Raw genomic sequence first — 15,725 nt, forward strand, 5'->3', positions numbered from 1 at the left:
AGATGCTGGGAATCGGGAAGCCTGGCTCTGGAATTCAGCTATCCCTCTGGTTTATCTGCATGTGGCAATAGATGCTCCACTTGTGACAAGAGCACAGACCACTTCTCTGAGCACCTACAGCAGCAATTATAAGCTCTGAAGCCACCCATGCATCAGTCTGAGCTTCAAAAAAGGATACCACAGACAAAAATTCCATTCCAGTGTGCACTGAGATCCAGACATTTATCCACACACACAAAAGCCGTAACACAGGTCACCAAACAGCTTCCTCTCCTCCAAAATGCTGCCAGCCCAGTGCAGGCTGTCCGTGATGGGGGAAGGCTGCAAAGGCCACAAGGATTAACCTCAGAGCTGCCAACTTTCTGCCTTTCCAGAGTCAAGAGACAGACTGGCTTGGCGTACAAAGGGATTACTTTGAAGAACAGGAACTGGAGGAAAGATATTTCAAGTATTCAGAGGTTGGGGTGGGTTTTTTCCATGACACAAAGCAGATTGAGCCCCTTTTGTATCATTTTGATACTTCTCTGCTGCAGAAATCCTGCTTCCTCAGCTGTTCGTGGGCACTGCAGATGCTGCACAGCAAGCCTGATTCTTCCATTTAAACAAAGGGAAGAAGCATTTTTCAAGTTCCTGTCATATCTCAGCTTAATTTGCTGGACCTTCAGAGCACAATCAGGATGAGGAACGGGATCCTTTTAGCAGCACATATTCTTCAAGACCTGTCTTGCCAGAGAGGAGGAAAACCCTTACATGCCAGCTCAGTACCTCCAGCAAGCACTTGGAACAGGAATTTCAGGGATGCTGCCTGACTGCATCAGGGGGAGAGAAAGAAAAGACAGGAATTGCAAAAAGAAAATCCTTGCTCTCGTCTCGCGTAAGTGGAAATCAGGAAATGGTGTGAACCCAGTGCAGAAGGGCCCAGCCTGTGCCAGACTGGCTCCATCCAGGGCTGCCAGACGCCAGGCTGGAGACAGGGATCTTGGCCAGCCCCCAACAAGCCCAGCACCCAGATCCCTCCTGCCAGAGGAGGCAAAGATACCCCCAAACCTCAGCAGCCCCCGCAGAAACACTGATCATGTTTTGGCACTGTACCCAGACAGCACAAAGTGTCACCTGGTCACTACTCTGCACGCTGAAGAGTCACCTCCATCAGAACAATTGCATGGCAGGTTTCAAGCAAATTCCCCAGACACCTCCAAGCCACGAGGCAGCAGCACAAATCCATTTACATTCGGAGGTAACAACATCCTCCTGAAACCCCAAACAACTCCTCCCGGTAATGGTTTGTGTTTCTCTTCCCTCTAAGTGCTCCAGAGCCATTTCCAGAGGGTGACCTTTAAGCCATTTCCTCAGTTCCATCAGGAGCTGAATCCCAGCCCCATGAAATCCTGCCTGTCCCTTCCTCTCTCCAGCGACCGAATCCTCCAGGGCTGCCAGTGGCTCCTGGCACCACCAAGAGCACCTTGAAGAGGCTGTTGTTGCCCTTCCAAACCCCTCCTAGCCAAGGTCACAATGAAGAGCAATGGTTTTAGCAACAATTTTCTTCCATAATTTACTTCAGAACAAGCCTCTTCTCCAGGCTATGTTTTCTGAGCAGTTCAGGAAAAAACACAACCCTGAATCCAATTTTTAGACATTTCAAGCTGTCAGCTCTGTGCCCTGTGAATTTTAAGCACTGTGAGGCAGAGACACCAAATGAAGGGGAGACCTGTACCCCATTACAAACCACTGCAAACAACATTAAACAATGCAATCAAGAACTTATTTGCAAACTTGGCACAGTCCTGAAGCTCACTGCATGATCTGGAATGATTTCAAAGCCAAGTGCATTTCTGTTGACACACAGGGACACATCAGGACGGCAAAAAAAACTGGCAAACTGCATTTTTTTCACAATATGTGAAAATTTCACAATTTGTGAGAGGACTTGAAAGCAAAGACTGAGAAAGGAACTGAAGGACAGATGTAAAGAGACAAGAAGGAATGAGTGGGGATTAAAAACGGTGCAAAGAAACTGGGAAATCTCAAGGCTTGGATGTGTTAGAAAGGGAAAAGACACTTTCAGACTGGCAGACACAGCCAGGTGGGAAAAGAAAAAGGGGAAATAGGTTGTGTATGACCTAGATAGGAGTGGAAGCGTGGAGAAACATTGTTAAGCAAGTTCTCAAGATATTACTCTTATCCTCCAGCACAAGGAACTGGTCATGACAGCACTTGGGCTCCAGAGACCCCTTATCCCTCCTACCCTGGGGTGCCCCTCATCAGATTCACTCCATGTTAAGTCTTGAACCCAGCAAAGGAGCTGAGAAACATTTACTGTGTTCCACCTTATCTGAGGAACATCAAGAGCCCAGGAAACTCCCATGGGATTTTCTTTCATCCCTTCTGTAATCTCTATATTGAGCGTGTTTAGGATCCCAGAGGGGAAAACACTGCTCTGTTCTTTCCAGCAGTGTTTTCCTCTGGAGCTGCCTCCTTCAGGCAGCAAATTCCTCCCCTTTCCTCCCACACACCCTAAGAGCACCTTGTCTGGGTGCCTGCAGTCAGGTTTGATAGTTTAAAAAAGCAACTCCGCCCTATTTCCAGTTCCCTCCCTGTATTTGAGGTTCAGGAATCAATCTTAGGAGCCCACCAGCTCCATCTCAAGTTCTGCAGCTCCGCAGGGGCAGTTTTAAACAACATCCATGCACACACTGCTCCTGATAGGGGCAAAAAACCTCCTATCATTAGTTACCTGTATTAGCTGAGGAGTAAGAACTAATCTTCCTTAACTGAATCCAAAGCAGCTGCACCATAAAACTTCACAGAGTCTCCCCAGGAGGTTCTGTTACTGCCCAAGACTAAACCCCAGGGTTTTACAACCACGATGCAGGAAAAGGAGCTGCAGCCTGGGAAGGGAGCTGTCAGCACCATGGGAGCAAACTGCCCATCCCAAGGACAGCACTTTGGCATTGGAGCAGCATTTCCACCTCAAATTTCAGCTTTTTATTCCTCAGATGTTGCATCACACGCTGGAAGTTGAGCTATGAGGTGTCAACTCCGTCACTGCACCACCAGCCAGCCCATTCCACCTCTGGGAGCCAAACCCTGCTCCTCACCCAGGGGACATCACCTTTATCAGGCCCTAAAACACTCACAAAGCTTAGATACTTTCTGTGCAGCCTTCCCTGTTCTCTGTCCCTGTGCTTCTCTCTGCTTTTGTGGACCATGGAGCAAAAGATGACACTGCACAAGGGATCTCAGCTCTTCTCCACAGCAGCAGTGCTGGAAACCAGACCTTCCTATGTTGCCACTTGGGAGAACTAAAAACAGCCCCCAAAAGCAGAGGTGCTATTTCCACCCTCCCTTCCTTGCAGCACATTCTTCAGTCATTCCCACGTTACGCTGACGACAAGTTCAGTGTTCATTAATTCTGGCAGCTTGTCAATTTTACCTTAATGAATTCAAGCAAGGGAAGGAACACAGTGACTTCATGGCTTCTCTCAGGAAAAAAAGCTGATGACAATTTCACAGGAGGCAAGGAAGGAATTTCATTTGCCTGCAGTGACCCTCTTGCCAAACACCAGACCTGCACCATGCAGTGCAGAAGTGAAAGTTTCTCAGAGTTAAGATGGCAAAATCCAGTTAAGGAGGAAGCACTGAGCATCTGAGTAACAGGGTAAGCACCAAACCCTGTCTGTTCCCAATTACCACGAGAAAGGGACAGAATTAAGAAGCAGCTGCCCTCAGCCAGGATGGGACCACAAGGGTTTTGCTTTAAGACTCCTTTCCATGTTAGAATAACAAACCAAACAGAAAAACAAATCAACCTCCAAAACTTACTGGTGTCCTTATTAATCATTTCTGACTCCTCACACGAGCATATTGCAGATTCAGCTTCTGCATCCTGCCAGCTCTGACAGCACTTAATTGCTGGGGGTGTAATTAAAATGCTGCGTCACCAGCCATGGAGCAGCAACACCACGTCCCTGCGCCTGCTGAAGGCAGCCAGGAGCTCCCCAGACAACCTGAGGAGGAATATCAGATCTCACAGCACAGCACTCACTTGCTTTAAAGTGTTTTACATGGGTACATCAGGTCATCAATCCCCAAACTCAATTCCTTTTTTAGCAGGATGGAGCGGGGGAAGCACCAGAGGGTTTGTTCCCAAGCAAGAGCTCCTCACCTCCCAGCCACACTTGCAGGCTAAAAGCATCAGCAGTCAGAAAAGGAACATGATCTTCTACAGTTCTCAAGTTCTCAAAATCCGTTTCAGGTTTTCCTTACGGTGGCTGTGGGCATGTCCCACCTGCTCCTTGCTTGACCCACTGCACAGGACAGTGTGACCTCTGCAACCCTTCCAGGCACTGAGTGCAGCTCTGCCCGTCCTGCCTGTGCCAGGGATGGCTCAGAAACTGCAGGGCTTTGTCCCAGTGTAGACACAGGACAAACAAATTCCTTGTGCCTTCTGGAAGAACAGATCAGTGTCTGGTGGCAGAGAAAGAAGGCAGGATTGACAAGAAGGTTTTTACTCAAAGTTGCCTGAGTGAGCTGGAGCTGCAGCCAAACATCACAGACACAGAAAATCCTCCATGGTTTCTTCTCCCTGCAATCCAGGAGTCAAACACAGAGTGCAGAGTGCAAAGTGCAAACTTGATCTCCTAAGAGCAGAACAACTGAGATTTGCCTCTCAGGGACTCTTCCAGCCTCTTCATCCCTGGGTAAAGCCACTGAATGAGAAGATAAAGCCAGGCTTCAAGGAGCTCAGGAGCAGCCCATGAGTGACCAGCTGCAGATGGACCTGCCTGCTTGTCCTTCTCTGAGAGCTTGGAGCGTGAGCACCCTGCACATGGCACAGGCTGCAGGAGCACAGACAGACAGAGGAGACAACAGGAGTGCTCATCAGACACAGAGATCCCACAACAGAAGGGCAGCACTTGCTTCTCCTACACCGCTGCTTTTATCCTCCCTTTGCAGAGTGCCAGAGCTGGAAACAAAGAAAAGGCAGAAAGGACAAGTGAAACAAGCCAACTGCCCAAAATGAAAAGGTCTGAGCCACATCTGTAGAGTCAGCAAGAAAACTGCGTGCCAAAAATCCCAGCTACTCGACACATCAAATGCTGAGGTGTGATAATAAGTTTGAGGAGAAAACTGAACAGAAAAAGGAGAAATGAAAAGACGCCCCGATGAAATATCTATAAATATCCTTCGACAGCAGCTCCTCAGGGGAGGCTGAAATGCTCAGGGTGGGACTGTTGGGGTGTCTGTGCAGGGCCAGGACTGAAAATCTTTGTGGGGCCATTCCAGCTCGGGATACTCTGTGATTCTGGAACAGCTCACAGCCCATTTTTCCCAAAGCCTTAGGGATTCCCAGATAGTTCTGTAATAATTATTTACTCCCTAGAAATTCTAGTTTTCAAACAGCTTTGCTAAGACAACCACAGCAAACCAAAGAAGGGCTGTACGTGGGAGGGCTAAAGGTCAGGACAACTATTTATGGAAGGTTTATGCCTTTGGTGCAGGGCTTGACGTGTCACTACTCTTGCAACTACACCTCAAAGGTTTTGTTTTCCTAAACACAAACCCCCTTTCCCTTCCCTCAAACTCTACTATGTTTCTAAGTAAAATTAGGTTAGCATTTAACAGAAGCAAAACACTGTAATTTTAGAACCGTATCACTTCAAGTTCTTTTAATTTTATGGTCACAGGAGAAAGAAAACCTTTAGTTCCTATGAGCCTTTTGTCATGACAAACCACAATGATAATTACTAGGAAGCTGCTCTTGGTAAAACCTCCCAATCCAGCTGTCACTGGGAAGCCAGACAAACATTCCCAAAATAACAACTAAATAATTGATATTACTGGAGTCACAGAACACAATACCTTGAACAAATACCCACTAGGCAGCCCCTGTCACTGTTACCTCTCCCTGGCTGTGTGACCAGCATGATTCCTGCTCTGAGAGCAAACTGGGAGGTTCCTCATGCAATTATTATCCAAAGGCCATTAACAGTCTGTGCAGAGACCCATGAAGACATTCTTCGTCTGACTGTGCTTTAATCACAGGATGATTCTAAGTACCTAATCTAATCTCTTGAAATTCTCTTGTTAGTAGAAATGGGCAATCTAAGAATTTACTTTGCCCTTCCAAAGGCAGAGGTTCAGAGTAATTCTGTCCTTTCCCCAGTCTTAATTACATTCTCACTTTGAAAAATCTTTATCTAACCACAATTTAGATGACTATTTAATGACTAAAACAGCATTCTGTACCTTTCCAGGGAAAACACAATGCTCACACCATCCCTGTGCCAGCCTGGAACCCCTGAACAAACATTTCAGTCCATGGCATAGAAAGCATTCCAGAGAAGGAAGAAATATCCCATTTATCCGCTCTGCCCTTAATCCTCTTCAAGTCCTCCCCATTCAGGGATGCAGAAATGAGCAGATTGATGGCTAATGGCCCATGGCTCATTGCTGAATGGGTGATGAGCATCCAGAGACCCCAAAGCCAACACAGCAGCAGAGCAGCTTTGCAGAGAGGGACAACACAGGACCAACACAGGCTCAGTGACCCTGCTCCTCCTTACCTCGGATCCTGCACACCCGCAGGTGGGAGCTTGCAAATTAAGTAGTAGAACAAAAAAATAATAAACAGTTTGGCAAAAATTACAGCAGTGTTACAGAAGGAAGGAAGGGAACGAGCAAAATGTGCTGCCAGCAGTACAGGAGTGCACATATTTAGCATGACACAGGCTTTGGTAGAGGCAGAGATATCAGCTGGGAACAAAGAACAAACCACAGACGCTTTGTATCAGTGGAGGAGAAGCCTCCTGAGATACTGAGATAAAACAGAAGTTCCCCTCTGCTGCTCTGCTTTGTGTCTCCACAGGACAGAGCTTGCGTTGGAAACGAAATCCTGAAACCAGCTCAGGTGAGGGGTTGTGAAAGGGAGCAGGATCAAGGCACCTGTGAGACACTCAAGGAATCAGCTCTGGCTGTCTCAGCACCGGTGACTGCTCAGGAGGAGCTGGCACAAAGGAGCTCCAACCCTTCCTGCAGCGAAGGCTCCCCCGAAGCGCGCGCTGGCCCAACGACAAAAATGTGATATTTCTGTGCACTTAAACAGACAGACTGCGTGCAAATTAGGGATTTTAGTTTTCTGAGAGCTGTATTTCAAAGCACTCTTTTAAAGCAGGGCTTCAAGAACACAGTGATGGAGACAACAAAGGCAGCACTCACTTGAGACAAAGGGCAACTCAATTCCGTCTCAACAGAAAACTCTCCAAGTAAAAAGGGATTCCAAAGAAAAATGCCAGTAATAATTTATTTCTAAAGCTCACTGGGGGTTTCAGATGGAATTCTAACAGAGTGCTCAGCACACACCTTGTCCTTGCGTCTGCAAAAACACACTCTTTCTGTAAGGTAAGGCTGTCAGAGTGTATGGGTACCTGGGGGTTTGGAGGATTATCAGGATGAGAACATTCTCCATTAGAGGACATAATTCCCCTTACTGCTCAAAGTTTGAAGAGCTTTGAAATACTGTGAGCCATTTTCTAATATAAGAATCCATGAGGGAAAAAGAGTCCATAGTGTAGGCCCACAGAAAGAAACGTCATCTTTCGTGCCCTGGTCACCTCCTGGTATTAAACCATTATGAGGGGCCTCAAGAGGTCACAAACGCTCATGTTCCTTCTGCAGAAATCCTGCACAAATCCCCCCAGCAGGCTAAGTTTGTGTAATTCCTCAGTGTCTCCTCCCCCAAACGCTGCCTGCAGAGCAGTGCTGGTGTCCCAGGATGTCTGTCACCCTGAGGGATCTGTCGCAGCCCAGGGACAGCGGGGCTCTCGGATCTGGTAGATGCACCAGCACAGAATCCCAGAGTGGTTGGGGTTGGGAGGGACCTTAAAGCCCATCCTGTTCCACGCCCTGCCATGGGCAGGGACACCTTGCACAGGCCAGGTTGCTCAGAGCCCCATCCAGCCCAGGATAGCCGGGACAATGCCCTACCTGGCCCCGCCGCCGCCCAGCACCAGCGCGATGGCGTTGCCCGTCAGGACCCGGGCCAGGCGCGAGAAGTCGGAGTGACGGTCCGGGGCCTTCTGGAACACACGTTCATACATCTCCACCTGCAGAGGAGAGCCAGGCATGGTCACTGCACAGCAGGGCAGAGTCAGCCAACAGCAGCCTGCTAAAAGATGCTGCAAAGATGAGGAGACTGGAGCTTCTCTCTTGTGAGGGAACGCTGGGGGAGCTGGGGCTGCTCAGCCTGGAGAAGGAAAGACTGAGAGGGATCTTATCCATGTCTGTCCCTGTCTGCAGGGATGGACCAGGCTCTGCTCCATGGGGCCCAGCAATGGGACAAGAGGAACAGGCAGGAACTGATGCCCAGGAGTTCCACTGGACAGGAGGAAGAATTTCTTTCCTGTGCAGTGATCAAGCCCTGAACAGAGATCACAGAGGGTGTGGACTCTCCCTCAGTGGAGATAGCCCAAACCCATCTGGACACAATCCTAGTGACTGCTCCAGGGGACCCTGCTGAGCAGGGAGGAGGGACTGGAGGAGCTCCAGTGGTCCCTTCCAGCCTGAAGCTGTTGGTGACTCTGTTACAGTGCTTCTCCGAAGGAACAGAGGGTTGTGAACCACCCAAACAGTTCTACTGACCAGTGGCCTCTCTCAGTCTTTTAGAGCTGCTGGGGGCAGTACAGCATTTCCTCTGGAGCTCTTTCTCTTCCTTGACAATGTTCCTGGGATCCAGGAACAACCCCAGGCTGCCTCTGCCTTATAGTTAGCATGGCTTTGGGAAGCACAGGGATCCTTCCAACAAAAAGGACTCTACGGCCTGTACACACCTTTGACGGGGACTCTGAGACAGTGTTACTCATTTCAGGATGCTGAAATTACCCTTTTCAGGAGATCAAAAAGCCAAGTGTGCATCCATAGAGAAAACCTGCCTCCCTTATCCCTGCTTCCTGAATCCAGTTGAGGCCAGGCAGATGTAAAGAGAACCCACGGCATACCAGAATATCACGGAGTGTCATTATCCCAGATCCCCCTTGATACACAGATTACAGACAAAAGTGAGGGACAGCAAGGGACCAGCCACCAAATCAGGAATCTCTTACCAGCTTGGGCAGACTCCTCTTGGAGAAGACTCTGCGTGGGCAGTGGATGTGGAGGTGAGCAGAACACCAGCTCCGCATGTTGAGCCACTCCACGGTCCGGGAAGGGAGAGGCCCATCCTCCTTGTGGAGCAGGACCAGCTGCTTCTGGGCTCTCACTGCAGTGTTCTCCAGCATCTTCTCCAGCTACAGCAGTTATGGACACCAAAGGAAAGGGCAATCAGTGCTGGCTGCTCCAGCCTCAGTGAAATTCATCCACACACACCCCACACCCCTATTCCCACCTGAATCCAAATCTGCACACGCAGAACCCCCAAACATGATTTATTTAGGCAACAACACTGTTAACTCTGGGCTTACACAGCACACAGAAGTCTAAAATCAGCCAAGGATTCAAACCTGAATGGTTTTGACTTAAACCAGGCCATTAAATGCACAGCACAGGCAGGCACTGCTCCTGCAACGTGAGATGCTGCCCGAGTCAGACTCGAGCCCGACTCGAGCCCACAAATATTCAGTGTTTTCTTCTTTCCCTTCCCATCAGTCCATTTTTTTTTTCCTCCTTGCATTTCTGATTCTGAATTTTTTGTTGTTGTTTTAGGCAACTGCTGGCAGCTTGTTCTGCCTGTGCTTCCTGCCTCCCACGTGCAGGCAGGAAGAGCCCACACAACAGGACACACACGAAAGCTGCACGTGGGACCAGCCCAGGCTCTTTGCAGGTCAGACTCAGCACTTCAGCATCCTAAAAAACCCCACCTGTGATCTCTTTTTTAATTTATTGCAGAATTTTTGTCTGGTCAGAAGACTTTGGTAATAAAATATAAAACTGTAAAAATAGATAGTAAGGGGGGAAAAAAAGTACAGCTTAAAATCTGTAATAAAATATAATAAATAATTCATACACTGCAATTTAGATCTACTTTTTCCTAAGCACACACCATGAATTTCATCCAGGCAGAAAAGAATTTCTCCCTTTATGTGGAGACCCAAAGAAATTCTGAGCAGACACGCAAAGCTTCAAAGCAATTTTTGATTTACCATGGGCCAAAAATGACTCTTTAGAGGAGAAGAACTTTGCTGGAAGTACTCCCACATAAAACTTGCCATTTCAGAGGATTCTCATGCAATTCTTTTGCTATTCCTAACAGGCATTTCTCAGAAATATTTCATTATTTATGCCTCACTGGGTGTTAAACCCGGGAAAAATGCATGAGTGTGAAGCAACCTGCTTTGACCTGGACTGTTCCCAGTGCCAAGAGGGGAAGGAGCAGTTCCCACACCTCTCCCACAGTGGGCTCCTGGTCCCCCAGCCCCACGATGAGGATGCAGTCGGCCTGGCGGATGCAGCGCTGGGTCCAGGGGGTCAGGGTGCTGTCAGCCTGGTACAGCACAATCCTGTGGATGTCCTCCTGCTGGCCCAGCCAGCTGGTCAGTCTGTACTCGTGGATGCTGGGGACAGACAAGGAAAACAGGGAATTCAACTGGTTTTACATCGCAGCTCCCAAGAGAATAGAGCGGAATCTGACACAGGGAGAGTCCTGCATTTCCTGCTCAGCCAGGATCTGCTCCCAGCTCCAAGCTCCTGCTGGCTCTGTTTCTCCAGGATTTACACCATTAGACAGATACACCAAGGCAAGAGGATGCAGTGATGCCTCACTTCAGTAATGCTCCCCCAGCATCCCTAGGAATGAGCACACTTGGAGCAATTCAGCTTTTCCAATTTCACAAGTGAGAAAGTAATGGTGGAAAAAACCCACCCACATCTGCACCAAATACTCTTGAAACATTATTGTCTCCAACACCTGGAGCAGAAGGCTCAATGTATGTCAGAAGACAGGATTTTACTCCCAAACTCTGTATTTCTAAGAGCAGTCCAGTGTCTCTCTGCATCTCCCTGAGCAGTGACGAGGGCAGGTACCTGTCGAGAGCAGCAGAGCCCAGGCGCTGTTTGATGTTGTCACTGGTGAGCAGCAGGGCAGGACCTGGGGGAACAAGGAATTTCATCTGTGAACACCTGAACTTGAGCTCCTGAGCTCCTGGAGAAAACTGCCCAGAGAAGCTGTGGCTGCCCCTGGATCCCTGGCAGTGTCCAAGGCCAGGTTGGATGGGGCTTGGAGCAACCTGGGATAGTAGAAGGTGTCCCCTGCCCATGGCAGGGGTGGGGTGAAATGAGTTTTGAAGTCCCTTCCAACCCAAACCATTCTGTGATTCCAATAATTCAATTCCATGAATTGGCTTTGAAGGCAGTGATGGATCACTGCATTGACCAGAGCTGGCAAAAAGTCTTCACAAAAATTTTCACACTTTTCTAGGAATACATCTTCCAATTCTCCCTGTTCCCAGCAGTCACAACCTGCAAGCTCTGTTATCCCATTCCTTGGTGTCATGCAGGATCACAGAATCACGGAACGGTTTCAGTTGGAAGGGACCTTAAAGCTCATTCCATTCCATGGGCAGGGACACCTTCCACCACTATCCCAGGCTGCTCCAAGCCCTGTCCAGCCTGGCTCTGGTGACAGCTCCTATTGCAGCTGCATTTTCATAAACTCAGCATTCAAAATATCACAGACCTTTACAGCCACACAAAGCTCAGGATCCTGGTTTCAAAGAAAAAAGCCTCTCCACTGACCTCTCAAAATCCAGAACTTGTTCATCCTGCACTGAACCAACCCTCCAGGTGAATCCTCAAGCTCTCTGCAGCATTACCACTTATTCAACGTGCCAGCAGGAACCCACAGCACTACCAACCCCAAAGACGTTCCCAAATCTGTAGGGCACAGACAGACACAGACACATCTGGCAACAACCTCAGATCTGAGCTGAATTTTGGTGCACATAAAGCTTCTTGCAGGCACTTTAGTTTAATTTTCTTATTAGCAATTCTATTGCTGCAGCAATTTGTGCCATATGTGGTGGAGGTTGCAGAGTGACTGCAGTTAAATACAAAAAAATGCAAAGAAAAGAAAACTTAAGGGAATAACTGCACACCTAGAGAAAATATTACCTGTCTCTTACTGAGAGAGAAATTCACGTTTACAGAACATGACAGAGCAGTTGCTTTGTATTCATGTCTTCACTGTGCAATCCCTCATTGTTTCATTAACAACAGAACTGAAATTTATGTACTAAATAACAAAACACTTCATTATGTGAGGAGTCTCAAGGCAAGGTTATAACGAGTTCAGTAAAAATCAAGGAACCGTGAACAACCAACATGGGAGAAGGTCACAAATTCCCACCTATGTGTTCAAAAAGCAAAGCCCACAGGTACAGATCTGGAACGGGCTGTCCTGACCTTCAGGGCCAACTCATCTCCCCCTCAGTGCTCAAGTCCCGCTGCAAAGGTTTCACTCTCCTTTAGCTGACTTTACTCTCAGACTTGAAAAAGTTCCCAAGTGTCATTTTTCATCTTGTACTTTCCAACACCCAAATAACATTTGCTCTTTGCTACGCTGATTATCAAGGAAGAGCAAACAGAAATGGACAAAAATATCCCATAAGCAGAGACCAAAAGATAAAGCTGGTGAGAAAGCACAGAGAGGAGGAGAAATTGAGAACAGAGAAATTCTGTTCTCAAGAACAGAATTTGACTTCCTCATCCTCCAACAAGAGTTCTGGAAATTGGTTCCTATGAAAGCAACAAGTCCCAAGCAGAGGGAATGAGCATCATTCCCAGAACAGACCTGGGCTTTGCCTGCCCTTCCCTCCTCCCTCTGCTGCTCCTTGAACCACACAACTGCAGGCAACAGCCCCAGTCTTGGGACAGGGGGTTATCACCTTATTTTTAACACTGGCAGATTCTTTTATCTGATTCACTGTTCACCTGATGTGAATGTTGGTCTGGTACAGCTTTGAATGGCATAATGGGATAAGGGAGGTCTCCCAGAGGGAATCCTGATGGCATTGCACAGGACAGAACAGCAGGGGCAGAGGGCAGGGCAGTTCTGCAAGCATTCAGCAGCAGAGTGATCATCAGTGTTCATTAACGTGTCAGAGTTCTCAGCTAAATAGAAAAGATACGTGGATTAAATATCCTTCCAGGATATGTGGCTTATAAAGCTTTCTGACAGTGCTGGAAGTTCAGCAAGCAAAGACAAACTGCCTGAAATGCCAAATGAGCTGAGGATGCAATAAAAATGTCAAACAAGAGAAACAACACCAAGGGAGCAGCGTGGGCACCTCTGCCTGTCACCCCCTACCTGGGCACTGACCCAGGAGCATCAGCCCCTGGTGATGCAATGGGGTCCAGCCCTAGGTGGACACCACTAAACCCAGGGGACACCATCAAAGCCAGTGACCTGCAGCCAGAACAGCTTTCACCCCAGGGGAGAGGCAGAGTTTGTAGGGCTGGGGTGGATCTTTGTGCTCCTTCAGGCAGACACACCTTGACTGTGGACAACACGTGTCCAGCAAGCATCAGAAGAGCCTTGGAGAGACTTAGAAATCCTATCCAGACCTCAATTCTGATTTGGGAAAGCAGCAGTTCACAGAACAGGACACAAACAAGGGTGCCCAGACAGACCCTGGCTGTGCCAGCTCGGGAGGAGCCTGCCCAGCATCCCATCCCTCCACATGCCAGGGACACGGGACAAAGATTCCCAGACCTTCACTCATCCCCAGCACGGAACACAGTGATGCTTCCAACAGAACCAACTTGTTTTGTCTCAGAAATACCAACCATCTGCTCTGCACTCCCAATTTCTAGCAGGCTCCCAATTAATCAGCCATTAAAACCCCACCATTAATGCAACCAAGAACACCAACATATGTGAGCTCAGCAAACAGAACCAACAAAAGTGTTATTTCCACTAAACTGCTGAGAGCAAGCAAGCAGTGAAAAAACATCATTCCCATCCTGGAAGTTCAAGGCCAGGTTGGACAGGGCTTGGAGCAAGCTGGGATAGTGGAAGGTGTCCCTGCCTATGGCAGGGGGTAGGATGGGATGGGCTTTAAGGTCCCTTCCAACCTAAACCATTCCACGATTCTGTGATGATTCAACTCCACAGCCCTCAAACAGCCACACCTGCAGGCAGGAGTGACGAGGTCAATGTGTCAGTGCGTCCTTCGAGTGCATTATCACAGTCGCACACCTCCAACCAGCCTCTCTCCACACCTGGCATCAGCCTCATGGGCAGTTCCAGCTGGAGTTGGCATCAGGGACACATCCCTGCACCCCTGGGTGCTCTGGCAGCAGGATCAGACACGGGGTGAACAGCTCAAAGTGAAGAGCAGAGGAGAGGTGATGTGAGGTAACGTGGAATATTTCTCCAAGCCCTGTGGTGTCTCTGGCAGCAGCCAGCAGCAGATTGCTGGGGAGGAGTATCAGAGCAAGGAAAACTGAGAGCCATTCCCTGAGCTTCCAGCAATCCGCAGCTTTCACAACCTTTTGGATTTCTCAAGCCTGAGGTGGTGACTTTCAATAGCCTGGGGATTTTTCTGTCAGCCAAGAACGACCAGGGATCCTGAATCCCAGGTTTTCTGTGCTTCAGGTGAGAGAACTGCAGGCAGTGGCATCACCTCAGGCACAGGGATCGTGGTTTCTGGGAAAACCTCACAGAGCATCTAAAGCTGTATTCCAGAGCCATCTGTTTTTCAGTACAGAACTAAGAATCCATGAAAAAGAAGAGAAGGGAAGGAAAAACTGGCAAATACCAGAGATCTGCTTCATTTTCTCTGCTAACAAACAAGGGCACTGAAGAGAAGGGCTGCAGCAAAGCTTCCAACCTCCTGCCTCAGTGAGGGGAAAAAGCATCACACGAGACAAAAACCCTCCCTTTCTTTCCAGGGATGAGCAAGGTACTCACTTAGGTCATTTGTTTCCTAACAAAACATCACTTTCTAAGATATGCAGGGGCAGGAGTACAGGTGTCCTAGTTCTAAGTCTAATAAAACACGGTCCAAAAGCTGCCTGGAGAAATGAGCAGCCCAGAGGGCAGAGAGTAATTTCTGAGGCTCAGAAATGGTTTCAAATCCACCTCACCTGAAAAACACACCCACATCAAAAGACAAGGCCAGTACAAAACGCACCACAGAAAAATTTTAGCAGAGCAAATGTACTTGCTTGGACCCCATCAAAAGAAATTTTACTTTTGGCCTAATAAAAATCTACAAAATTATGTGGCAAAGTCACGTAACTGATAAATGCGTTTGCAAGTCAGAAGATCTTGCCCAGCAAAAAGATACCAAACTGTGCCAGGGTTCAGGCACCACAGTGAACATTTCACATTTAAATCTAATTTGTGTGTAAAGACAGGCAGAACTGTAATTAAAAACCCCAATAAATTATTAGCAAAGATTTTTCAGCGAGCTCTCTGCATTATACATTTTTAGAACTGAAAAGAAGGAAAATTTAAAGGGCAGAAAGGAATGAGAGAGACACATATGTTGGATCTGAATCCCTCTCTACTTCAGTTTGAAATTCTATGAGATCAGAGGGCTCCCACATAGAACCAGAATTTGCAGAGCCATGTGGTGTCTTTTAGCTGGTCTCAGTAAAGGAACAAAAAAATAGTCAGGCAAATACTTTTGAAAAATCTGAATACTGCAGAAGAACTTCTTATCAAAAGATGCTCTCAGCTCTACCAGGATTAAGAGGAAAAGAATTAATAATAAAAATAGACATCATGA

General features: G+C 47.9%; 1 protein-coding gene across 3 annotated transcripts in view; it reads right to left on the reverse strand.

Annotated features, from left to right (window-relative positions):
- PNPLA7 (patatin like phospholipase domain containing 7) overlaps positions 1-15,725 on the reverse strand; it is a 117,787-nt gene that overhangs the window by 36,073 nt on the left and 65,989 nt on the right. For all 3 annotated transcript variants that reach the window (XM_048325411.1, XM_048325410.1, XM_048325412.1), the window contains exons 23-26: positions 11,017-11,080; positions 10,379-10,547; positions 9,102-9,284; positions 7,987-8,105 (exon numbers count right to left, since the gene is read on the reverse strand). In XM_048325411.1, coding sequence (XP_048181368.1) covers positions 7,987-8,105; positions 9,102-9,284; positions 10,379-10,547; positions 11,017-11,080 — 535 coding nt within the window. The remainder of the gene's footprint in view (positions 1-7,986; positions 8,106-9,101; positions 9,285-10,378; positions 10,548-11,016; positions 11,081-15,725) is intronic.

Source organism: Corvus hawaiiensis, chromosome 21 (assembly GCF_020740725.1).
Source record: "Corvus hawaiiensis isolate bCorHaw1 chromosome 21, bCorHaw1.pri.cur, whole genome shotgun sequence".
Classification (NCBI taxonomy): domain Eukaryota; kingdom Metazoa; phylum Chordata; class Aves; order Passeriformes; family Corvidae; genus Corvus; species Corvus hawaiiensis.